Source organism: Ochlerotatus camptorhynchus, unplaced genomic scaffold (assembly GCF_037179485.1).
Source record: "Ochlerotatus camptorhynchus isolate MF236.1 unplaced genomic scaffold, CSIRO-AGI_Acam_v1.1 ptg000370l, whole genome shotgun sequence".
In the NCBI taxonomy this organism is placed as follows: Eukaryota; Metazoa; Arthropoda; class Insecta; order Diptera; family Culicidae; genus Ochlerotatus; species Ochlerotatus camptorhynchus.
In genome coordinates this window covers 3,212,455-3,240,011 of record NW_027040858.1, presented here as the reverse complement: position 1 = coordinate 3,240,011, position 27,557 = coordinate 3,212,455, and the positions used below count along the sequence as shown (strand labels likewise).

At 45.0% G+C, this 27,557-nt stretch overlaps 1 protein-coding gene across 3 annotated transcripts in view; it reads right to left on the bottom strand.

Moving 5' to 3' along the window:
- Positions 1 to 19,758: 19,758 nt before the first annotated feature.
- Csk (C-terminal Src kinase) overlaps positions 19,759 to 27,557 on the bottom strand; it is a 163,825-nt gene continuing 156,026 nt past the window's right edge. For all 3 annotated transcript variants that reach the window (XM_065232554.1, XM_065232555.1, XM_065232557.1), the window contains 2 exons: positions 22,475 to 22,561; positions 19,759 to 22,404 (listed from right to left, as the gene is read on the bottom strand). In XM_065232554.1, coding sequence (XP_065088626.1) covers positions 22,213 to 22,404; positions 22,475 to 22,561 — 279 coding nt within the window. In that variant the 3' untranslated portion in view covers positions 19,759 to 22,212. The remainder of the gene's footprint in view (positions 22,405 to 22,474; positions 22,562 to 27,557) is intronic.

The following is a 27,557-nucleotide window of genomic DNA, read 5'->3' as shown; positions in this document are numbered from 1 at the left end:
AAGGAGGTGATCAGCACACTGCGTTACCGATTTACTCCAACACCCCCCCTGAATCGGTCAGTCCTAGGAGGGTCCTCAGTTCGCGGAAACGTCCAGGTTCCAGGGGCTTGGTGAACGTGTCCGCTATTTGGTTTGCTGTATCAATTGCTTCGATTTGAAGTCTTCCTTGTGCCACATGGTCGCGCAAAAAATGGTGCTTTACATCGATGTGCTTGACACGCTTGCTTTCGGTGTTTGTGGCCATTGCAATGCACCCACGGTTGTCTTCGTACACCTTGAATGCCGTGTCCGGTCGAACTTGCTTCAGGTCTTCAAGGATTCCGTGCAGCCACAGCCCTTCGGAGGCCGCGGCACTTAAAGCTGCATACTCGGCTTCACACGACGACAGTGCAACGGTTTGTTGCTTGCGGCTTGCCCAAGACACGGTGTTCCCAAAGACCTTAAAGACGAAGCCACTAACGGATTTCCTATCCTCAGCATCCGATGCCCAGTCAGCGTCTGCGTACCCGACAAGTGCCTCGGCGTCGTCGTTTTGCTTGTACTGGAGCTTCAAGTTCTTCGTTCCCTTCACGTAACGGACCACTCTCTTCAGGGCTTGCCAGTGGGCCTCATCAGGTTGAACTTGGAAGCGCCCTAGGTATCCAACAGCGTAGCATATGTCCGGTCGAACACACAGCATCGTATACATCAGGCTGCCCAGCAATTGACGGTATGGATGCGACACAGGATTCGCAGCTTGTGGTGGCAGGAAACAGCCTTTCTCCATTGGGGTTTTGACATGGTTACAGTCTTGCATGCCGAACTTCGTCAGCACACGGTCCACAGCAGCTTCTTGCGCCAGGTACATGCATCCGGTGGCGCGGTCGTATCGGATCTTCATTCCAAGGAAATGATTAACCACGCCGCAATCCGTCATCTGGAGCTTCTTGGAAAGAGCACGCTTGATCTCCTTCACCAGGTCCAGTCGATCGCCAGCAATGAGCAAATCGTCCACGTAGATGATTATGTATACCCCCCCTCGATCGTCGATCCTGGTATATAGACAGTAATCATGCCGGGAACGGGTAAAGCCGAAATCCAGTAGAAGGTCGTTTAGCTTGTTGTTCCAACAGCGGGGGCTTTGCTTGAGTCCGTACAGCAATCGATCCAGCTTGCAAACGAAGTTCGGCGGTGCTGCAACTCCTTCGGGTATGGCCATGTAGACGTCTTCTTCAAGCTCACCGTAGAGGAATGCGGTCTTCACATCGAGTTGGTGAACGTGCATCCTTCGGTGGGTTGCTACAGCAAGAACGGTTCGTATCGTGGCTAACTTTGCTACGGGGGAATATGTTTCGTTGTAGTCGACTCCGGGCTTCTGTTGGAATCCCTTCGCCACCAAGCGCGCCTTGTAACGGATCGGTTCGCCATGCTCGTCCGGCTTGATTCGGAAGACCCATTTCGATTTGAGCGGAACCACACCAGCAGGGCATCTCACCAATCGCCAAGCATGGTTGTCCGCTAGCGACTGCAGTTCCTCACGGACCGCTTGCTGCCAAAGAGCTTCGTCGGCTCGTCCAGCGATCTCCTTGTACGCCTCCGGGATATCGAAGATCGAACGCTCGGCCTCATCTCGTCCAACGGAACCGTCAAATAGTACATCGGAAACGTTATGGGGAACATCTGCAGAATGGGATTGCGCGGCAGTGAAAATTTTTCCAACCAGAAATTCTTTCAACTTACCGGGGAGTCTGCGCTCCCGTTCGCTGCGCCTCGTTGTTTCCATTTCGAGGTTTGAACCACGGTCTAGTTGCGAAGGGAGCGCTCCGGTTTCTTCAACACCGTCGTTGTTGAAGAATTAGTTGGATAGTGAACCCTATTGCAATTATTCAGCTAGAATAGATTTGTCTCTTTTTCTCCAATGCAACACTTTCGTTGCTTATCAACCTTATCAGCTAGAGTAGGTAACGCAGATGAGCCAAAAGGCCTATTGAAATCGTGTTCCTTCGGTTCTATACACACTCTCTCTGATACTGATATAAGATAGCCAGAAATCAAACAAGTCAGTCAAAAATATAGCTTCAAATCGAACGCATCTACCGTGTTATTCTTACAAAATAACAGGCGAGCAATAAAAAGTCAAGTGACCGTTTTCAAACCCCTCAGTTTCACCGCGTAGTGTTAGTCGCAAATCCGAACAGTCGTCTTCAACCTCGCCTTCTTCATCATCAGTCAGGATGTCGTCATGTTGAGCCACCAGCGGCTCATCGGGTTGAACGGACTGTTCAGGGGTTTGCACGTCTTCCTCATCTTGATCCTCGAACTCGTACGGAGCAACAACCAAAGGAGTTTCGTCACGGATCTGGGTGGCAAACGGAAAACTGTTTTCATCGAACTTGACATCTCTGGCTAGGAATAACTGCTTCTTCTCTTTGTTCCACAGGCGGTAGGCGTTCGGTGCATAGCCGATCATCACAGCAGGCTTGCTTTTCGGATCCAGTTTCTTCCTCTGTGCCGTGGACACCCAAGCAAATGCTTTACAGCCGAACACACGTAGTTTACTAACGTCCGGCTTGTGACCAGTCCACATTTCCGCAGGAGTCTTCCAATCAGATACCGCGGTGGTTGGACTTCTGTTCGTCAGGTATACCGCTGCTAGAACCGCTTCATTCCACAGATTCTTCGGAGTTTGGGCTTCAATCAGCATCGCACGCACCTTTTCGACGATTGTCCGATTGAACCGTTCGGACACTCCATTCTGCTGTGGTGTGTACGCTGCGGTTGGCTCGACTTGGATCCCCTTGGAAACGTACCAATCACGCTGGTCATTGGAGCAATACTCGCGCCCTTGGTCGACAGTCAGCTTCGAAATCGAATGTCCCAGAGCGGCACTCGCCATGGCCTCGTACTCTCGAAACTTCTGGAACACTTCGGACTTCTTCTTGATGGGATATACTACTGCAAAGTGCGTGGAATCATCAATAAAGGTGACGAAGTACCGAGAATCATCCCAAGCCGCTGGTGTAATTGGACCGCACACATCGGAGTGCACTCGTTCTAGAGGTCTTGTAGCACGGACTCTAGTACCCGTGAATGGTTCTCGGCACTGCTTTCCGAGAACACAAACATCACAAAAATCCAATTTATCTGGTTTCTCGGGAATACCTGTTACCATGCCATGCTTCGCGAGTGTCTGCAAACTCTTGCTCCCCAAATGAGCCAGTCGACGATGCCACAGGTTACCAGTCACAGCTCCACACATGTTGGCCGCCACCGTATCGACACGGAGATCGAGCTCGTAAAAATCGCCCCGCATGGGACATCTCGCAATCAGGTCACGACCTTGCTTCATGATCGCTTCCTTTTTCGTGAATGTGACATCAAGATCCGCTTTTGCCATCTTCTTCACAGATAGCAAGTTCGCTCGAAGATCTGGTACGAAGAGGACGTTCTTCAAGCTGATATAGTTACCTTCCTTGTTGACGCCGTTGATCGTGCCACTGTGCCGGGAAATCAGGGATTGATCATCCTTCGCCACGTTTATGACGACAGGGTGCTTCAGCTTCGTGAGGTCGGCGAAACAGTGCTTCACATTCACAAGGTGGTCCGAGGCTCCGGAATCCAGCTTAAAGGAAACTGCTCCCTCGTCCTTTGTTTGGGAGCATATCCCGGTCATAAAAGCCACCGCCTTACCTCCAGCAGCAGCGTTAGCTTCAGCGCGCCCATCTGTCTTCAACTTCACACGACAGTCCTTGGCCTTGTGCCCCTTCTTCTGGCAACGGTTACACTTTCCGGTGAACTTACCAGGCTTCTGCTTCGATCCTTGGAATGCTGCAGGTTTCTCTTGGCAGGAATCCGCTGCCCGGTCGGTTTTCTTGAGCTCCTCGGCAAGAAGGCGCTCGCGAACAACATCCAGTTTTAGGTTTTCCTCACCTAGATTTTCCAGTGCCGTAACCAACGGATCGAACGACTCGGGAAGGGTAGCAAACAGCTGGGACACAATATCGTTCTCTTCAAGCTTCGCTCCGGCCAGCTTCAGTTTTTGGATCAGCTCTTCGAAGGTTTTCAGGTGATCTTTCACAGACGAACCTTCCATCATTCGTAGCTTCGCAAGTTGCTTCCTGACGAATGTCTGCGACGAGACGGACTTCTTGGCGTAGGCGGATTCAAGGCTCATCCACATCTCCTTGGACGTCTCCTTGTCCCGCACCAAATGCAGCAAATCGTCATGAACAAATGACGTCAGCAGGAACGCCGCCTTACCGTCATCTTCCTGGAACTTCGTGAGCTCGGCCGCTTCCATCGGAGGATCCTTCTTGATGATATCCAACAGCTTTACGGACTTCAGATACTTCTCCACTCGAAATTGCCAATTGTCGAAACCGGTGCCCGAGAACTGCGGGATCCCGTGGACCAAATCCTTGCGTGAGTCGCCCATAACCTCTTGATTGTTAGAAAGAACCGGAACAGCAAAGTTTAAAAGTAGAATGGATTTTATTTAACGACTAGCTTGAGTGGAATCTTGAACAGGCATGAAAAGTTTTTCACCGTTGTTTATTTAAGAAAACTTAGGTTGCTAGGGGTGACGTTCGGTCTCCAAGGAGGTGATCAGCACACTGCGTTACCGATTTACTCCAACAATTTTTCTATCCAGACCACAGGACTGACATCAAATGTTTCCACTATGGGATTTCACAAATTTGACAGTACCCTCTTAACTGGTCTATAAATTTATGGCCATAATAAACTTGAACAACACATACGAACTTTGCGGCTGTATTGCATATTTTACAGCTGCCGCTTACATCGCATGCCGGCGCCGGTGGTGTAGCGGTAAGCGTGACTGCTTTCTCACCCCAATGGGTCTGGGTTCAATCCCAGCCGAGGTCGGTGGGATTTTTCTGAGGCATAAAAATCTCTGGTCACGTCTTCCTTCGGAAGGGAAGTAAAGCCGTTGGTCCCAGCCCATGTGTATTGAATGGGTGCGATATCCTACGCAGGTCAGGTGTGGAAGCTGCCTTCCTGCGCATTCGATTGCCGTCAATGGATGTGTTTGTTTTGCGTTGGTTGTAAGTGTGTGAGTGAAAAATAGCAAACAACAGAAAAATCAGTGTCAACATTTCAAAGGGGCGTAATTGCTTTTGTAAACAATGGCTTTAACCGTCGATTTCTCGCGTCGAAGCTCACACATGAAAATCAATGACTTCAACAGGTAGAGGAATGTATCATCTACCAGCTGGAATTGTATATTTGGACGGGTAAGCTTTAATTTGCGAGAAATCGACGGCTAAAGTCATTGTTTACTAAAGCAATTACGCCCCTTTGAAATGTTGACACTGAAATGCTGGCTTAGAAGTCCCTGGATCCAGACCGTATATTGCGTTACGAGTGTAACGGAGTAATTCGTAGATTGCATACTGGCAACTGTGATGTATCAACTTTAACGTTGTTATTGTGATTGCTTAAGGAAAACTATTTGGGAGTGAATAGTTCTCCAATCCAAGTTCAGAACAGGAAAAGCATGACAATTACCATTGCCGGGCACGCCCATCTTCTCCGTTACGGGGAAAGGAAGGATATTGTTGATGTAACATATACGGAACGGGAGGCCAGTGATCCAATTTACTCCAGCCATATGTGATAAAAACACTGATGCACTTTGAGGGGCCACTTGGCCAGTTCTGAGGACTACTTCAACGACGGTCGATAGTCGTGGAGATTAATTCGCACTCGCCACGATTTATATCCTTCTGCAGTTACAAAAACTATCGTCTCTGAAAGCAGCCAACAATGTCTTCCAAACTAGCTCACGGATACACCCTTTCCGAAACTAATGGTTTAAACAATTAAACTATTGGTTATTAACTGCGCTTTATGCTCTCAGAACCCACCAATGGCGGTTTATTATGTTGTGGGGGAGCTTGGCATTAAACCCATGATATTCTGCTTATTAAGCAAAACCGACCCCTCTAGGGTTATCGAGCCCCTCAAAACCACAACACTCCTCGGCAAAAAATGATTAAGTTTTCACTTGGTATGTAATGAACAACAGAAATACGCAATAATTCATATAGTTTCATCGGCTGATTGTTAATTTTAAATATACTAACGGTACTGCTTACGGCGACTACGACGGCAATTACGTCGGTGCCTACGACGACAACAGCGAATTTGTAACTTACCATTTGTCTAGGATATAACACCTTTGCCCGACACTGGCGAGAGACCAGCAGACGAGAACTTTTGCAAGCCGTAAACTCGCTGTTCCCGGCAACGTCGGCCACCGAATCACCACCCAAACTCGCGACGGACACATGTCATTATCAGCACTTTACCCGCCTAATTTACCAACCGGACCGTGTTCAAACTCGCACACGGGGACGATAGAACTACACGATGAAAGCGTGACATCCAAACACGGTGAACCGGCCTCTCGGGAGGTAATGCAAATCACAGACACACTTACACACCGCTTATTACAAAAAAAAAACCCGTGCAAAGAAACGGATCCAATAAACGTCACTCTCACGAAAGCACACCCGTTGTCCTCGAACGGCAAAAAAAGGAATCGGTGGGCAATTTTGTGATACGGAATTTCCACTGAAAATCAACCTTACCTTACCAATCAGGCTAAGGCCTTGTTGTCCTCTGCTGTCCGAAGAAGTCGTCTTCACTCAACTCGATCCATGGCCACACTTCGCCAGCCTTGTAGTCTGCGAAGGTTCCGCAGGTCGCCTTCTACTTGGTCGATCCACTTGCCCGCTGCGCACCTCTTCTTCTTGTTCCTGTTGGGTCGCTTTCTAGAACCATTTTCACTAGGTCGTCGTGCGGCATTCCCAACAAACAATTTTAGCTGCAGCTTAGCTTATACAGGCAATAATTAGCTGCATAAGGCAAATTTTGGCTGCATAAGCTAATCTGCAGCTAAAATTGTTTGTTGGGTTCTTACGACGTGCCCAGCCCTCCGCAGTCGCCCAATTTTTTCAATGTGCACGATGAATGGTTCTCCCAGCAGCTGGTGCAATTCGTGGTTCATTCGCCTTCTCCACGTTCCGTCATCCATCTGCATTCCACCGTAGATGGTACGCAACACCTTCCGTTCGAAAACACCAAGAGCATAGTCCAGGTCTCGTGGCCGTAGAGGACCACCGGTCTAATCAGCGTCTTGTAAACAGTCAACTTCGTGCGGCAACGAATTTTATTCTACCGGAACGTCCTCCGGAGTCCAAAGTAAGCACGATTCCCCGAACTGATCGACCACCTCGATTTCGTCACCGTCAATCTGAACTCGGGGTGGGAGGCTAACATTGTCTTCCGTAGAACCTCTTCCTTTTATGTATTTTGTCTTTGATGCGTTGATGGCAAGTCCAATTCACCTAGCTTCAGCCTTCAGTCTGATGTACGTTTCCGCCATCGTCTCAAAGTTCCGTGCCATGATGTCAATGTCATCGGTGAAGCCAAGAAGCTGGATGAACTTCCTGAAGATCGTGCCACTTGTGTCTATCCCAGCTCTTCTGATCACACCTTCTAACGCGATGTTGAATAGCAGACACGAAAGTCCATCACCTTGCCGAGATTCAAAGGGACTCGAGAGTGTCCCTGATACTCGAACAACGCACATCACTCGATCCATCGTCGTCTTGACCAATCGCGTCAGTTTATCCGGAAATCCGTACTCGTGCATAATCTGCCATAGCTGATCTCGATTGATTGTGTCGTATGCGGATTTGAAACCGATGAACAAATGATGTGTGGGAACGATGTTTTCGCGGCATTTCTGCAGAACCTGCCGAATCGCGAAAATTTGGTCCGTGGTAGCGCGGGCACCCATGAATCCAGCCTGGTATTGCCCCACGAACTCTCTTGCAAATGCTCTGAAAATTAACCGGGAATGCACGAATATCTCCACACCCAACTGCGAAACACGTCCAGAAGTCCACTTTCGATCGAAAACACTATTTTTTTTTTGCAAAAATAGTTGCGAGCGAACCAACATCATCACCGCGTAAATAAACTGAAATTAAAATTATCACTAGCTGCACGGGTGGTGTAGTGGTAAGCGTGATTACCTCTCACCACAGCAGGCCTGGGTTCAATCCCAGTCGGCGCCGCCGGGATGTTCTAAGGCAAAACATCTCTGATCACGCCACGCCAAGGGAAGTAAAGCCGTTGGTCCCCGGTTCATGAGTTGATGGGTCGATAGGTAGGGTCCAGGTGTGGGAGCTGCCTCCCTGGCGTCGGTAGCATTGGTGCTCAGCACGGAAAACAAACCTAAGAGAAAAAAAGAAAGATTGTCACTCTGGTCCGGGTGAAAAAATTAAACAATGCAGATAGCGACAAATCTTCTGATGCTTGCAAACATGATGAATCATGTTTTCTTTCTCGATTCTAAAACTTCTCGGAAAGCGAGAAAACCACCAATCACAGACGTATAACCGTCCGGGAGGCAGAGTGCCAGCGCTAATCCGGCAAATGCAGCCGAACACTATGAAAGCGAACGCACGCACAAAACAGAGAGCAAACTTAAAACACAACCGTATCCGAAGGGGTTCGAATCTGCACTCCTTGATCCAGACCGTATGTACCAAACGGTAAAGGACGCGGCAATGAAAGAGCCAACAAAAACATTCAGTCACTCACGAACAGGCGAATCACACCGCTTGCCTTCGCTCACACAGCATGTAATTGAGGTATTTTTCCATAGAAAATGTACGCTCAGTCATTTAGAACAAGAATTGGGTACCGTCACGGAACTATAAACGTGCTGACTAAGACAGGCCTGGCAAATGTCATTTTCAATGAAAGATCTCACGCGATATTTACAGAGATACTTCTGTTACTATCATTGGATGAGAAAACGATGATAAGGTTTTACTTCAAAATCTCATCGAATTTTTCGTCATGACAGAACGTGACAGTGTTGTGATTATCGTAATTACAAGCTCATTTAATACTATTAATGTTACTTGTACCGAGGAAATCTTAATAATATATTCACTCTACCGATTACATACGGTTGTTTGCTTAAATTCATCTAAATCAGTTAGAAATGTTGATGTCAAAACCGCATAAGAATTATTCTCATGAGTGCATGATCATTGAAAAATGACAAGAAAGCTAATGATAGGTAGTTTCGTCTCGTGATAGTGAGAGGACCTGTTTTCTCATCGTCACATGACGGCCGTGATATTTACCAGCTCTGGGCTGAGCTACTGACTGACTGCTTTGCAGTTAGTGACTCGTTTACTTTCCAATCATTCAGACTCTCACGAGCCGGTGAATGATGAGGCGGATGACTGGTCATATTCATATGAAAACCATTAGAGCTGAATGTTTTGCGCACTGGGCGATGTTAAGGAAACGGTTATGAAGAAGTTGTTGGTAATATCTATGCTGATGATACTGAAAAATTAGTAGGGAATATTAAAATAGATTACAATGCTAAACTTAAAGTGTATGTCAAAACAGAATAATTTATTGAAAATGATGCTTATATTGATGACGGTAACGTTGAAAACGATAATGATGTTTGTAGGGTTGCTCATCTTGCCCCGGGGTGTGAAAAGGTTACTTTTTAGCATGAGCATGATTGATTGACCGCCCACGGTTGCTACTCTGTTATTGCCAGACCAGCTGTAATTACATAGAGAACCAATAGACGATGCTTGGGACTAGCAATCATCCTCAATGTGTAAAAACTGGTGATCTCGAATTAGACAATACCAGCGCCAGCCGCGCCTGAACGCAGGTCTAGAAAGGAATGGGTAGGAATGTGTTGACGTGACACTCGCTTTGATGGAAGCCGAGGATTCCTCTACACTTCCACGAGGAATCACAGGGATGTTGGGTAAGAGGGTTGGGTTTGCAGCAGGGTTTGTTTTGGTAAACGATAAGCTGAATTGATGTCCTAACGATCGTATAACGCGAAGGAGCTTGGGATTGAACCCACGGTCTTCTGCTCAGTAAGCAAAAACGTTAGCTACTCAGCAAACGAGCTCCTTTTTAATCATCGAGTTGCTGTTATTACCATGTAGTCATATTAACAAATAAAACGATTGACGAATCATGATATGGATGGGCTTGAGATTAGACTCAGGATGTTCTGCTCAGTAAGCAAAAACGGTTGCTCTAAGACCACCGAGCCCCTCATATCACATCATACCGTTACTCAAGTTGTTATAACTATTCAAACCCGGCACCGACGACAACGAAAGGTTTAGCAAAATACACGATAAACAAGCGATCTTACCATACACCTGGGACCGCGTTTTTCTGCTCAGTTAGCAAGCCACTGCAACCGACGATCTTTCAAATCCGAAAACAATAGGATACGAAAAAGTATTTAGGCCTTGATTAAATTCCACTATCACGCGACGTTCAATGTTTCAATTTGCTCTTTACGCATTGTTCAGGCAATCATAACAAGTTTTACAGTACATTGTAGAAGTTACCTCATTATTCTGCAGCGCCATCGGTTTTTATTTCTGGATCTTGAGTTGTTTTGGTGATATACTTACTTGCGGCATACTATTTTGGGCGCCCATATAGGCGTGTACTATGTAGGATAGCTCATCTCTCTACGGAACTTGCAGAAACTCAAACGCAGCGTACGTCATCAGCGCTGGAACGAAAAAAAAACAAAAAGAAAATTAAATCCTTCCTCTCGTTGTCGCGGTCCTTTGTCACTTCTGCTCGCACAGGTCGATGGAAAATTGGAACCCTTTTCTTCTCTTTCTTCTTCGGTTGGCAGCCTGCAGTCGTTGCTCTGCTCTGCGATTTCAAGAGTCAAATTTTATTTGCTGTTGTGCTCGGCTCGGGCAATCCTACTCCGGAAGATGGATAACTGGATCGGTGGCAGTTTCGCCAGAACAAAAAAGAGCACCACTCACACTCGCGCCCGCGACACTACACACCAAGGACGGAGGGAAAACGGGACTCGGTGTGAAAAGGTTACTTTTTAAAATAATAAAAAAAAAATCCAAAATTTAATACATTGAATTTCATCAATGTGAAGGTGATAGAAAATACATTCGAAAGAACTAGGGTAGGCAATGTTTCAATGTAGTAATTGCAATTATTGCATATACAAATTATGTCAAGATAAAGCTGTCCAAGTCAAATAGTTTCAAGGAGCTGTGCCGCGATGCCGATGCCGAGGAAGATGAAGACTACGTTGAACAAGTCTCCAACGAGGAACTCCTAGCAGCAGTGAAAGGGTTAAAGGCGAACAAAGCTCCCGGCCCGAATGGAATTCCCAACGTGGCGTTGAAGGCGGCGATCCAGACGTTCCCGGACATGTTCAGGATGGTGCTGCAAAAATGTCTGGACGAGGGTCAGTTCCCTGATAGGTGGAAGGTACAAAAGCTTGTGCTGTTGCCAAAGCCCGGAAAACCGCTAGGGGATCCTACATCGTATAGGCCAATATGCTTGCTGGATACTGTCGAAAAGTTCTTGGAGAGAATCATCCTGAATAGGCTGACGAAATGCACGGAGAGTGAACACGGGTTGTCGGAGAGGCAGTTCGGATTCCGGAAAGGGAGCTCGACGGTGAATGAAATTCGGACAGTGATTGACAGAGCCGAGAAAGCTTCCAAACAGAAGCGGAGAGGAGATCGATACTGTGCCGTGATTACGATTGATGTGAAAAATGCATTCAATAGCGCCAGCTGGGAGGCCATCGCAAAGGCGCTCCATAGAATGAGGGTTCCAGACTACCTCTGCAGGATTCTAAAGGGTGATACGGTCAAAATTTGGTCAAGGGAAAACGCGTGTAAATCGGTGAAATCGTTTATTTAAAAAATCAAATTAAATTTCTTTTTCAAGTTCAATTAGTATAAAATTCAGGAAAAATATTCAGTTAGGCTTCCGCTTTTCCAAATCCGAATTGCCGGGCCTTACGCTTGACCCCTGCCATCAGATTTTGTACAGCCACCTTGTCCACCTTCTTCGCCGCAGAAAGCCAGTTTGCCTTGAACTGCTGCTCGCCCTTAGCAGTTTTTTTGGTCTTCTTTAGGTTCCGCTTGACAATAGCCCAGTATTTCTCAATTGGGCGGAGCTCTGGCGTGTTGGGAGGGTTCTTGTCCTTGGGAACCACCTGCACGTTGTTGGCGGCGTACCACTCCATGGCCTTTTTACCGTAATGGCAAGATGCCAAATCCGGCCAAAACAGTACGGAACAACCGTGTTTCTTCAGGAAAGGCAGCAGACGTTTATTCAAACACTCTTTCACGTAAATTTCTTGGTTGACAGTCCCGGAAGCTATGAAAATGCTGCTTTTCAAGCCACAGGTACAGATGGCTTGCCAAACCAGAAATTTCTTTGAGAACTTTGACAGTTTCATGTGCTTGAAAACATCTGCTACCTTTCCCCTTCCTTTTGCCGTATAAAACTCCTGTCCCGGAAGCTGCTTGTAGTCGGCTTTGACGTAGGTTTCGTCGTCCATTACCACGCAGTCAAACTTCGTCAGCATCGTCGTGTACAGCCTCCGGGATCGCGCTTTGGCCGTCGTATTTTGTTTATCATCGCGATTTGGAGTCACTACCTTCTTGTAAGTCGATAGTCCGGCTCGTTTTTTTGGCTCGATGCACGGTTGTAGACGATACACCCAGCTTATTTGCGGCATCTCGGAGAGAGAGGTTAGAGTTTCGCTTGAAACTACCGGCAACTCTCTTTGTTGTCTCAGCGGCTTCCGGTTTTCGATTTCCCCCCGATCCAGACTTCCTGGCTGTCGACAAACGTTCCCCAAACACTTTAATTACATTTGTAACGGTTGATTTGGCAACTTTTAGCGATTTTGCCAACTTTGCGTGCGAGTAGCTCGGATTTTCGCGATGCGCGAGCAAAATTTTGATACGCTGCTCTTCTTGCTTGGACGGCATTTTGACAACTGAAAAGTGAATTCCAAAATCAAAATAGGAGCAACATTCTACACACACACACCTTCAAAATGAGGGGTGTTCAGGTTTTTTAAATGCAAAATTGAAAGAAATACGTCAAGTTGATATTGACCAAATTTTGACCGTATCACCCTTTAAGAAGTTACTTCCAGAACCGGGTCCTGGTCTACGAGACAGACACGGGGCAGAAATCGCTTAGAATCGCGGCGGGAGTTCCACAAGGCTCCATTCTAGGTCCCACGCTGTGTAATGGAATGTACAATGGCGTGCTGACGCTCAAGCTGCCCAAAGGTGTTGAGATCGTTGGCTTTGCGGACGATGTCGTCTTGACGGTAACCGGTGAGACGCTGGAAGAAGTGGAAATGCTGGCGGCCGAGGCGATAGATACGATTGGTAACTGGATGCAAGGAGCGCAGCTGCAGATAGCCCACCACAAAACGGAAGTGATGTTGGTCAGTGCAGTGCAAAGCAGTGCAGCGGGCAGAAAACACCGTTGGAGAGCACACCATTGTTTCGAAGCGCGTGCTGAAGTATCTGGGAGTGATGATCGACAACCGGCTAAACTTTGGTCCAAGCAGCAGCAAGAGGCGCCTTCTGGCCAGTGTGTCCTCATCGATACTAAGGTACGGAGGTCCCGCCTGGATTGAAGCGCTGAAAACTAAGCAGAACCAAAGGAAATTGAGCAGTACGTTCTGGCTCATGGCCATGCGAGTCGTGAGTGCGTACAGAACCATTTCGATGCGTTATCGCCGGTATGATCCCAATCGGCATCACCTTGGCGGAGGACTACGAGTGCTATATGACGAGAGAAACCAGAGGAGTACGAAAAATGGTTAGAACGGTGTCGCTGGCTAAGTGGCAGCAGGAGTGATATGCAGCAGAGAACGATAGATGGACACACAAGCTAATACCGATTCTTTCGATCTGGGTGAACAGGAAGCATGGAGAAGTCAACTTCCATTTGACGCAGTTCCTGTCTGGTCATGGTTGCTTCAGGAAGTGCCTGCATCGGTTCGGACACACAACGTCACCCTTCTGTCCGGAGTGTGGGAATGTGGAAGAATCACCAGAGCACGTGGTCTTCGAATGTCCTAGATTTGATGCTGTGCGAGAGGAGCGCCCTTAGCACGGAAAAGCAGGAGCACCTTTAACCAACAATCAATACGAAATTAACGATTTTAAATTGGCTCACCACTTTAGTAGCCTATTGGTCCCAAGCAAACGATTAACGTACCCTATTCTAGTTGAAATTCTATTACTGCACTATGTTTGTTTTGATTCGCTATGAAAGTTTGACAGATAACATCAGGGGTGTGTGGATTCATGCAGAACATGCAGGGGTGAGTGAAATAGCTTGGGACTGCTTGGGACCGTTGTTCTGGTACTGAGTGAGCCAAAAATAATAATGATTTTCTTCGGGACCCAGTGGTCTTAGAGTTACCTCTATGCTTTAACGCCGTCAGCAGAGCAGTAACGCAGATCATGTCAGCGCTGCAGCGAAAATGGCGAGAGGACCAGCTAGAAAGTAGTAATGTGCTCACACAAGTGCGAAGTGAAAGCCGAAGTCGAGAGAACTCTCCGTCAGAGTAGGCTGAATCCACCACCGGGGTTAACCGAGTAGAACGCGATGCTGGGAGCTAAATGGCTCACAAATTGGAGAGACGATCAGCTGAGGTAAAGTGAGGTGCGTAATGCACGCCCCCCTCCGAAGTAATACGACAAGTGGTTCCGGGGGAAAAGGGCAAGGCGTCCAAGGAGGTTTTAGTGCGGTAAGAATCCCACACACCGTGTCACCGCGACTGTGCGCTCAGTCGTCAAGCGGTGGCACGATGGCCTTTTGAAGGATTTCTCCTGGCAAAAAACACACGCGCACACACACACACACACACACACACACACACACACACACACACACACACACACACACACACACACACACACACACACACACACACACACACACACACACACACACACACACACACAAATTATGTCAACCTGAGGGTGGCCGTCTTGTCCCATCAACCCCAATTGTCCCCCAACTGTCAGGGAATGTTCTTTTCCGTTCACCAAATCACAAAACCGTACCACTTTTAAAAACACTACAGCTGGTTTTTTTTTTCTTATTTTCTGTTTGTTTAGATTTGTTCAATCATGTGACCTACCATTATAGTTTCATCCTATTCTTGGTTTTTTTTGTTCCTCCGTCTCTAGCAACTTCCCTTCGAGCATCAATCCGTCTTCGAATTGATGTTTCTTCTGTTTTTGTTTTCTTCCTGTGTAGGTGTATGTGTGTGTTCTGTTTAGTATATTTGCTTGCATTTCCTTGTTGTGTTGCTTGTTTGTTTTCTCTTTTTCATTTATTTTTTTGTGTTTACCTATTTTCAGTAAAAGTCACTGCTCCACGGTTAGCATTGCTTAAAAATAAAGGAAATATGCGCATGTAATCTATATGTTTTATGCCATTCTCTTTATCTCTCTTCCTTCTGCTCACAGGGTTTAATTGGGTTTGTTTTGTTTCGTTACTGTTTAGTTGTTGAGCTCGCAATCCATGGTTAATTTAATTATGATTTTTTTTTGTCGTAACTTGATTCTATTTATGAGTTCAGAATAGCTATAGGTTTTTTCCTCTATAATTGGCTGACTTTTTTACTCCCCAGTTATATAACTTCTGTTTTCTGCTTTGAACTGTCAATATGTGTTGCTGTTGATATTTTCTTTCAAGTTTTGAATTTCAACTATTTTCTCGTTTGTGTCTGTGGACAGGACTGTTAAAAACAAACTCTTTTCGCTAATAGGATTTGCTGACTATCACTTTCTTTGTCTAATGATATTTTCCGTTTTTCTTTTTTTGCTTCCTTGATAACTACTGAATGAGAGTGGCGCTCTAAAAAAAACAAATGGCTACAACTATAGAAACGACTTTTTTTTCTCCTAATTTCATTCCTTCTTTTGGCATCACTGAATGCGTGGAAAAATGGCGCGAAGAACAACGCAAAGTTTCACTAGCTTTCCTTTTTTGTTTGTTATAATTGTAATTATTGTGTGTAAGTGTGTTGTGGATATTTGATTCAAGTCAAATAGCTTCATTTCATCAGCGAAGGAAACACTTTACTGGAATGGTAACGAGCGAGAAAGGCTGTGATAATTTTCAACTTGCTCCTTTGTATTTGTCCTGCGGTTTTGGTAATATATTTTTGTGTATGTGTTAATTTTGCTTGCACGAGCCAAAGTTAAGTACTTGCATACAGATTTTTTGTTTTGTTATTTTTCGAATAAAGTATTAGCATTCTTGTATTAATTTCGTTTTTGTTTTGCTTGACAGTTTTTTTTTTCTTTTCTATATACACATTTGCAACACCTTTTTTTCCCATTTGTCTTGGTTGTTCCTCCTGTAGTTCGAATTAAATATATTAATAAAACAATAATAATCTCTAAACAAAAAAGTAAACAACAATTATGGAGGGAATTCGACGTTCAACCGAAAGGAGAAATCAATCAGAATCAGAAGCTAGTGTCATTTCCTCTGGCTCTTGTTTCGAAATTGTTTATCCTCGTTGCCACCTAATCTCGGTAGTTGTTGGAATATTGTCGAATAGGAAAAAAATAGTTTATCGTAAAACAAGTTACCTTTCACTTTCATTTTTGTTTAAAACATTAAAATTCCTCTATAAAAACAGTGCACACTAACCAAAAAAAAATCACAAACATGCGCCTACACAACTGTACATACACACTTTAACACACCTTCAAATTCGCACACAGACACACTGAAAAAAAACGTCGATTTTTGTTTTCAATTTGAATTCAATTCACAAGAATACATATTACGAATTTGTTTACTTATTATGTAGTCGTTTTTTCCTTGCTTTTTTTCTCATTCTTTTTAACTTTAATGTAACATATTTACGGATATCTAAAAATGACTGTTCGAATAGTTTCCCTTTTATATACGTTTGCAAACAAACTTGTACAGTTTTACACAACTCACATCAGACAGGCGCGCTGGCACCCCTGCAATAGTAGTAGTAGTAGTAGTTGTAGTATCTGTACGTTTAAACACACGCTTTCTCTTCTGCTTTATACGATTTTTGTTTTCACGCGTTTCAAGTAATAAGAAAGGTAATAAATTACAAATATGAATATCATATCGTTAATTATTGTTTAGATTTTCTTCCTTTTGCTTGCTTGATTTCTTCCCTCCCTTACTAGTTTCCTTGCTTTGATGCCGATTTCCGATTGAAATGTTTCGTTTTTCCTCATGTAGTAGTACAACAGAATAAATAAAAATGTTAAAAGAAAGGTGAATAAGGTGACACTTACAACCGATGGTCGGTCATATATGGATAATGCGGGTGCGAAGTGATGCGATAAATAGGCTAACTTAACACTGTTTGTCTTCCTTGTAGGTTAGCATTCGCTAGCCGAAATACTTTTCAAACCTATTAGTCAACTCAGTTGCATGGACGTATTTGGAGCACAATGCAGTGTGCCTTACAAATGGTTTACCAGTTCGGGGACTTTCAGTTCCAAGACGTTCCAGTTGAAAGACTTTCAGTTAGCGAACATTCCCAAGTAACAATTAAGGTTTTATCACACTCTTGTAGACTATGATTTAGGTTCAATGTTACTTGCGATTGAGTGTAAATACTTTTAAAGGAAATGCTAACTTTCTGATATCGTTGTTAATGTAGAGAGATTTCAAGTTATCAAAAAATGTGTGGTAAAATTCAACTAGTTTTGGGACCTTTTTGTTTTGATGTGTAGTTTAAAGAGCACGCACATCAAGAATCAACTAAGGATTCACACAAATTTGAGGTCGCTTAGTAGAATTGCTTTTGTCGTTAAATTTTACTAGGAAATAAATAAATAAAGCGTACCCATTAGACTGATGTGAAATTTTCGCTCCACAGTGCTCAAACGGTTCCAAATTGGGTCCTGATTAGCCTCCCAAACTAATTTAGTAAGAAACTGGGAGCCTAATCAGGACTCGACTCGACACCTATTTCTCGCAAATAACAGCTCGATGATTTCGCAAACACTGTTAGAAGAATCATTCCCTTTCCTAATCCTGTTGTTCGTTTGCGAGATTGAGCTTTTATTCGTGAGAAATCGGTGATTGATGTCATTATTTGCAAAAAAAAAAAACAGCAAATCTCTAATCAGTCCGGATTTGTTTTCATTGAACATTCATCATCTCTTTCTCATGTCAGCCAACAGCGGTGAACGCTTAAAAAAATAACCTCAAGTTTACAGAAATTGCACTAGGTCGTAGTGCTTTGTAAGGATATGACGGGCTTGGTGGCCTAGTGGTGACCGTTTTTGTTTTTATTCTGAACACCGGCATAGATTGGCCGGGAACATAGTGGATGTCTTCCCACCAGCCTCGCTTAACCCGTAGAGGCGAATTCGAAGAACGTCCACGCTCGAGAAGCGTCAGTGTCGATGGTGCTTTAGTACACTCCATCTGCATTGCATGCCGATGCTCGGATCCGTGTGACCTTTTTGTGGTACCTTTCGAATATGTGCCAAGCTTTTCGTGATCCCTTTTGAATATTTTCATATCGGTATGATTGAAAGCTTCCCTAATAGATCATCACATCTCCAATGCAGTCGGATCCCTAACTAATAACATCCCAATATTTTAAAGTCTTTCATTCACAAGTCACCCGGAAGCCCAGTTTAGTCTAGATGGTTTAGTCAACGCACATAAACTGCGAAGTACACACTTAATCCTTACGTACGTGGAGGAGACGAATGCACCACGGATTGCACCAGCTGCTGGGAAAACCATCCATCGTCCACATTGCAAAAATTGGGCGACTGCGGTGGGCTGGGCAGGTCGTAAGAATGCCGCACGACAACCCAGTGAAAATGGTTCTCGAAAGCGACCCAACAGGAACAAGAAGAAGAGGCGCGCAGCGGGCAATTTTAATGATAGAAAGCTAAACTGGTCGATCGAATTGATTCCTTGCGGATAACGGTCATTTCAATTTATACCGACTTTTTCAGCAATTCAAAAACCTAGTACAAATATACTGACTCCTGTAAAATAATCTAAAGACTGTACTCGGAAAAAATGAGGCACATTGATTAGTATGTAAATTTGTAGCATGTGGGTAAACATTGATAAAATTTTGACTGAAACTAGTCAAGAGTGTAATGTTTATGCTGGCAGAATTTCAACACAATCTGTCAAGTGTTTATCGAGATGGCATCGGAGGGAGAGCAGATCCGCAACAAAATCTTGTGCGCCGTCGTGGAAAATCCGACTGTGTGTGTCCCACAGATGGATCGGGAAGCACCTGCATGGCGAATGAGAACGAACCAAATTTGAGTTTAGTTCACTCATAATCGCCAAAAGTTCAGGAATTCAGCCGCAAAATGAGGAAAATTGACAACAATTTTACTCAGTCTGGGAGTAGTACCAATAGACTAAGTGAATCCAATCTTTACTTTTCTCATATTCGCGAAGTTTTTCCTGGACAAACCTGAAAAAAACATGAGACAAATTCACTCATCGCTGAGTTTCTGCCCTTTATGTTAATTAGAAGTTAACTCAACTCAAATTTGGGTCGTTCTCATTCTCCGTGAGGGCATCCATCATTCGACAATTTCCCGGGTGATAAAGTCATTCATGAAGACCCAGATGACCCAGCGGCGGGCAGGCTGTGGCAGAAAACCGAAGACAGCTGAGCCGGTGAGTCTGTTCAAGCGTCGGCCGAATCTTTCGATCCGCGATGCGGCGAAGAAGGCGGATGTTTCCATCTGGTTTGTCCAAAAAACAATGAAGAGTGCCGGCATCCACGTCTACAAGGTACGGAAGGCATCGAAACGGAACGACAAACAAAACACGGAGGCGAACCGGAACGACAAACAAAACACCCGTGCCAAGAAGCTGTACCGGGAGTGGCTGACGAGAGCGAGGTGCGTCGAGGTGGACGACGAGACTTACATCAAGGCGGACACAAAGCAGTTGCCGGGCAGGAGTTTTACGTTGCCACATCACGGTTAGTCGTTCATGAGGAGGTAACTAAGAAGAAGGTACACAAATTCGCCAAAAAATTCTTGCTTTGGCGGGCCATCTGTGGGTGCGACAAGATGAGCCAGCCGTACATTACGACGGGTACCATCAACGGGCAAATCTACCGGGATGAGTGCCTCCAGAAGTGCCTCTTACCCTTCCTGCGGTCTCACGGAAGCTAGACGCTGGTTTGGCCGGATTTGGCATCCTACCACTACGCGCGGCCAGTGTTAGACTGGTACAGAGACAACAATGTTGTTTTGTACCAAAGGCCAGACTTCGTAAAACACCTAAGGTGCTAGAGAACGAGCTGGCTTTGAAGTGGGTAAAAGTATCAAAAGGAGTCGACCCCACCATTGCCCAAAAAGGTTATGAGTGGTGTCAAGAGCAAGTTGCGGGCATTCGGTTATTCAGTATTTTACGATCGCTTATGGCCGCCACAATCTGGCCGAGTTTCTGGGTAGGGAACATAAGATTTGAAGTTTGGCTTGTGTCGTTTGACGTGTAAACGATCAAATTTGAACGTTTACACATCAAACGACACAACCCAAACGTCAAATCATATGTTTCCTACCAAAAACTCAGCCAGATTGTGGCGGCCATAAGCGCTCGTAAAATGCTGGATAGAGCGGAGATCCAATAAAACAATGAAGCAATGAAACCTAACCATAATGTTATAGGTTATTCCCTGAAAGTTTGAAGATAATCCGACTTAAAATGAATTTTTGGTGACCATTTTTGTGTGTCTTACTTTGTTCGAGTACAGCCTTTAAGTGTGTTGGGAAATGTCCAACTTTTTCTAATCTTTCAACCGTCGACCATCAGATCGGGGGTGAACTGAACTTACTAACCACTATTCGCATAATAGTCCCATGTCTTGTGGATTTTTCCTGGGACTTTTATGCGAATAGCGACAGTGAAGCAACTCACTTCAATCGCGAATTTTCAACTGAATTCGGGCTTCAATTTACTTGAACTGCGTATTGAACGTCCAGAAAGTTGAACGATGTCCAACTTCTTCAACTCGCTTTCAAGTCACTTGAACGCTAGCCATCAGGATAGAAGGCGAATCGAATTATAACTCACTTGAACAGTGTATATCTCGCTTCAGCGGCCGTTGGAGACTTCATTCAAATTCTGTTGAGTCCCTCCGAATAAAAAAATACTCTTCAGGCATTCTATCAAGAACATAAATCATCTCGTCAAATCAGTTTCCTTTGTTTGTATTGCTCAGAAATAACTGCATCGAGTTCTCCCAAAAATCTCTACATTAACAACTGACAGTGAAAATTAAGGCGAAGCACAAAGATGTAGATGAGATGTCCATAGTGAAAAAAAATATGAAGTCATTATCCTCTTTTACACGTACGCTGCCTTCCATCGTGGGAACAAGCTCACCTAAAAAAAAAGCGGTTGTTGTAAATTCAAAACCCTGTTTAAAAAAAGCTAAAAACTGTTTCGTTAGTTGATGAACGTGTGGTTTAACATTTTCGAGCTGATTGTCCCAATTTTGTTACGTTTGTGCCTACACCCGTGTGCTTCTATTTATAGGTATGCAAAACCCTTGTCCACCCAGATTTTTGTGAAATAAATATTTGACTTTATCTTAAATAGTTAACAGACCAAGAACAAAGAAAAGAAAACATTCTAACCTCAAAACTTACACTGAAAGAAACGGTCTATTACAAAAAATGATACAGCCAAATGTATTCTGAACCGAACTGACTGAATGTTTCTCCTTTCGCTAAAAAAAAAAAAGAATTACAAATACCGTCCATCCACACTTCGAAAACGCAAAATGTCTATGCCACGATCGGAAAACCTTTCCTCCTTTCCGGAAACGCGCTTTGTAGAGCTAATAATTTAATGCTTACCACCTAACTTCCTCGCTATCCTCTATGTTCTGCCATCAGCTGCTTAGAAGATTCTTAGCTATGTACATGTGAACTTTTCTTTCCCAATAATTAAGGAATAACAGAAATATTGTTTCTTTAAATCATAAAACAAATAATAATAGCTGGACGTACCAAAAAAAAATTACGCAGTGCGGACGAACAAACGAAAGGAAAAAGCTTTCATCTCTGTACAATTCCCGCCTAACTCCTACAGCACAAACTCCCCGTATAATCTGCCGCCCTTGCGCTTCCGGCTACCGAAAGCAAAAAAGTATACCTACTAAAAATGGCATTTGTATGCGTCCTGTTCGTGCATCTTGCTTGTGTAGCGCGGGCAACAGTTTGTAGGGTTATCAGACTCTTGCTTTTGTTTAGGTTTGTGTGAATTACCGATTACCGAATACTTGTGGTGTTCCGCTATCTACGCCACGTAGGTGTTGGCCGTTTCCCGCTTGCAGATGGCTAGCCGTCGTTTCAGTTCGGCAAAGGTGGGCCGCTTCTCGGGGACCAGGTCCCACGCCTGGCGCATCATTTCGTAGATCTCCGGTGGGCAGCCTTCGGGGGCTTCCATCTTGTAGCCGCTGCCGACGTGCTTGACCACGTCCGCTAGGGGCTGTGTTAGAGGGGAATGCAGGTTTAGTATCGGAGGATAAACATTGAGCCGTTGAGAATGCAATACTTACGATTCTAGGGTAGGGTACTCGGCCGAACGAGTAGATCTCCCACAGTAGGATTCCAAAGCTCCACATGTCGGTTTTGTTGGAGAATTTCTGCGGAAATTGGAAGATCATGTTAGTCAGTGTTGAGCGGGAACGTTTTCCGTGACAAAAGTTATAGCACTGAAAATTGGCGCAGAGAGGATATGGCATACTACGATGGTCTTTTAAGACGAATGCCGGAAGTTTCTATTGTACTAAGCTATTCAGTAAGTGGTCCAGGGTGTCTACTTATATTCCTAAACAGGGTTCTTTTTTTTTAATTAATTAACTCATGGACCGGGGACCAACGGCTTTACTTTCCTTCCGAAGGAAAGCGTGATCAAAGATTTTATGCCTCAGAAAATCCCGGCACGCCCTTTGGGGTGAGAGGCAATCACGCTTACCACTAAACCTCCGGCGCCACTTCCTAAACAGGGTTGTTAATCGTTAACGTCAGAGGTAACTTCAATGGGAATAGAAAAGTCCAATGGACAAAACGTCGAATGACAAAATGTTAAATGGACCAAATATAGAAGCATTCAAAGAGGCACAAATGGACAAATGGTCGAATGATCCATTCAGCCTTTGGTCTATTTGAGCTTTTGTACCTTCGACTTTTTGTCCTTTCGACCTTTTGTCATTCAACGTTTTGTCTTCCGACCATTTCTCCCACAACCAAATCAATTAATACATTGCCACAAACGTGTTTTTTTAAGTTAAGTGCCATGAACAGTTTTGTAGGAACAACTTTATAATGAAAACCATTAATTTTTTTTTTATTTAAAAGCAATCACACCAACCAATCAGCGTCCCGATTCAGATCAATCAAGAAGTCATCCCGTACAGTTCAAGCGAGTCAGCCGTCAATGCTACTTGCATTATCTGCGAGGGATTCAAAGGAAATTCAAGTCGCACCCGAAGTCTCTCTGGAAGTACGTGAAGGAACAGCGCAGAGAGTCCGGTCTATTGAACGGCGAAGTCGCTTCCACTCCACAGGAAGTCTGCCGCTTGTTCTCCAACAAGTTTGCAAGTGTCTTCTCTGACGAGAGCTTAACCAACGAATACGCGACTCTAGCAGAAAGCAACGTTCCACTTTCCGGTCAAGCTCTGGGTGGAATTGTTGTCAACGCTGAAGTGATAACGACTGCCGCACTAAAACTAAAGCCTTCTATCAACCCTGGACCGGATGGTGTCCCGTCAGTCTTTCTGAAGAAGCATATCGCTAACTTACTGTCACCGCTACAACATCTGTTCCGATTGTCCATATCGTGTGGAATTTTTCCATCGAACTGGAAATGTTCCCTGTGTATAAAAAGGGTAGTAAACGGAACGTGGATAATTATCGTGGAATTACATCGTTGTGCGCAATTTCGAAGTTATTCGAGTTAATCATCATAGAGCCTCTGCTCTCCCATTGCAAGCAGTATCTAAGTGAAGATCAACATGGCTTCACCTCTGGTCGATCTACTACCACGAATCTACTGTGTCTGACATCGTACATCACGCAAAGTATGGTTGAAAGGTCACAAACAGACGTCATCTACACTGACTTGTCTGCTGCCTTCGATAAGATAAATCACGACATCGCGATCGCCAAATTGGATAGACTTGGGATTAGCGGAAATCTCTTGAGATGGTTTCGCTCATATCTCGCCGATCGTCAGTTGGTGGTAGCCCATGGTGACTGCCAGTCCGACATTTTCGCAGCTACGTCAGGAATACCTCAAGGAAGTCATCTGGGACCGTTGATTTTCTTACTCTACTTCAATGACGTGAATTTAGTTATCGAAGGTCCACGACTATCGTATGCAGACGATCTCAAAATCTACTTACGGATCTGCTCGATCGATGATTGTCAATTCCTCCAACGTCAGTTTGAAGCGTTTGCCAGCTGGTGCCATTTGAACCGAATGACAGTAAATCCTGCGAAGTGTTCAGTCATCACTTTTACCCGAAAGAAAGAACCAGTTATTTTTCACTATGCTCTCCGGGACACCATTATTGAACGTGTGAGCCATGTAAAAAATCTAGGTGTCATCCTGGACTCTCAACTTACATATAAGCAACACATCTCGTACGTCGTCGACAAGTCGTCAAGGACATTGGGCTTTACCTTCAGAACAGCTAAGAATTTCTCCGACATTCATTGCCTCAAGTCACTGTATTGTTCCCTGGTACGTTCCATTCTAGAATATTGTTCTGGGGTTTGGAGTCCGAACTACAGCAATGGTACTGAGAGAGTCGAGTCCGTTCAACGCCGTTTTCTGCGATACGCGTTGAGAATGTTACCTTGGAGAGACCCGTTTCATTTGCCCAGCTATGAAAGTTGCCAGCTGATCGACTTGGAGCCTCTTCGCACCAGAAGAGATACTTCAAAAGCCCTGCTTGTCGCGGACACGTTACATGGCAGAATTGATTGTATGGCAATCTTGGAGCAAGTAAACATTAACGCCCAACCCCGAATGCTTCGTAACAATGTTATGCTGAGAATGCCACTACGTAGGACAAACTATGCAATCAACGGTGCAATAGGCGGACTGCAGCGAGTATTTAACCGAGTTTCATCAGTATTCGATTTTCACCTGCCACGACTAACACTTCGGAGACGTTTCTCTTCATTCTTCTCCAGACATGGAAACAGTCAATGATCATGTTTTAATGTTTTGTAGTTTTAACTTATGACTTTAATTTTAATTTTAAGTTAAACCATCATTGGGACCATATCGAGTCTGTTGATGCTGACAAATAAATAAATAAATAAGTACCAGAGGGCAGTGCGCATCCTAGGCATCTACTTTGATAGGAAATTATCCTTCTCAAAAAACTTTGACGAGACAAAAGCTAGCTTCAAGACCAGGATTAACATTCTACGAACCCTGCAAGGCCAGCACCCAGACAGCAATCGATCTACCATGGCCAAGGTGGTCAAGGCCATTATAAATTCAAAGCTGACGTATAGAAATCACATGTCTAGCCCAGGGCGAACTAAATAAAAAGCTAGCCATACAATTAGGCTATCAGGATATCGATCTGGACGCGAAGACTACAGGCCTCTTGATGGAGGTCAACCAACTCCGGATAAAGTGGACCAACCAAGAGTTCCCTACAGTGAGCATGGTTCACTGGGTCGGAGCAAGTGGTTGGAACCTATCAAAACCCCGGACCGATTACTCCATCACCTTGGGACCTTGGCTGCCAAAAAAGGTAACGCAGCTACAAAACGAAAAATATAAACATCATACCATCCGCTACACCCGGATGGGTGTTGGCATCGGGGTAACAGGACCGCAGATAGCAGTTTGCTACATGCTTCCAATCCAATACTGAAGCTGCTGCCGCCTTTAATGCTGCAACAATCCTCTCCGACACCCCGATCGCCGTGTTTATCGACTCGGCTAGTGTAGTGGAAGTCATGGACTCACCGGTCACCGAACACCGGTGGATCCAAGGCATCCTCGCCCAACACTACCTTTGTTTAGATCCCGGTTCATTGTGGGGTATGTTGCAATGTCGAGGCTTACAGACCTGAAACAGTGGGGCAAAGCTTTCAGCGACTCGTGGGCCTCCGTCTGGAACGACGCTAGAGAGCCTTTCATCCGGAAGGTTAAAGGAGATATCGTCGGATGGGAGGAACCATCGAATACGTGAGTAAGTGAAATTCTCAAGATTGAGAACAGGACACACCCGCATATCGCACAATTTCTTTGACACCGGACCTTTTCCAAAGACATGCGAGGTATGACGATGTACTTCGTCGAACATGCCATCGGCCACTACCCTCAATACGAGGGCCCCCGCATGCTATACGACAATGCCGGAAGCATCAGGAATGCCTTGGCGTACTACCCGGTCAGAACTGCGGCCCTCGATGGTTTCTCCGAAAAGCCGGCCTCTTCGATGCAAGGTAAACGACCCGGCAATATCGACGAATACCAAACGACTATAAGACAGCATAGACAACAAAGAGAGCTTACGGCACTCCCTTCTGGACTCCCCAAAAGTCCTTGACCTACTGAACAAATTCGTCAAAGACTGAAACCTTCTTTATGGCAAGAATACTAAGATATAGCCAATTCAGGGAATTAACTTGCACACTAGCGCCACGTAATAAGAAAATTCTTAATTTCTGCCCACTACCCAAAAGTCTTTGACCTGTTGAACACATTTGCTGAAGACATGAACCTACTATACGATCAGGATCCCTAGATATAGCACAATTCTCGATCTGGCTTTCATCAATGAGGATAAGTGTGTTGAGGTACTGGAACCACCGTTGCCATTGCTGAAAATTGATCATCATCACAAGCCCTCGTGTTAAAATTTGAAACCACCAGAAAGTGCGATAGCATGAATGCATCGGACCCCTTCAACTTTGATTTCAACCAATGTGATTTCGCATCGCTTAACGCATTAATTTCGGCCGTTCATTGGGATGGGTGCCTTAATGGGTGCAACATCAACGAAGCTGTTTCCAACTTTTATCAACGAGTGTTCTCAATTGTTCGGGATGTAGTACCGATGAAGCAAAGACGCCACTTTTTCGGGAGAAGACAGCCTTGGTGGAACAACGAGCTGCATCATCTACGTAATCGTCTTCGCAAGGCCAGGAAACGTTATTTTCGTTCGAGGGACGAACAGCACAAAGCTGAGCTCCGTATATTGGAGAGCGATTATAATTCTTTGCTTGCGCGATGCTTCAGCAGCTACATTCATCGCACGGAAGAAAACATCAAAAACGATCCTAAGTCGGTCTCATGAACCAAGTCGAAAGCAGAGGGATGCAATTCCTCAGCATGTTTTTTATAACGGGTTTACGGCCGCAACCCCGCTTGATTCGGCAAATTTGTTCTCGTCATTCTTTCGGGGTGTGCTAAGTAATAACCGATCACCTCCGTCTGAAGTGTACTTGGACAGTTTGCCTCGGTATGATTTGAACGTAGCGCTTCTCGACTTTTCTCCGGAAAATGTGCTGAGCAAACTCCAAGGGATAGACGAATCCAAAGGCGCCGGACCAGATCGTCTTTCACCACTGTTTATCAAGTACTGCGCCGTTTCGCTTTCCGTTCCC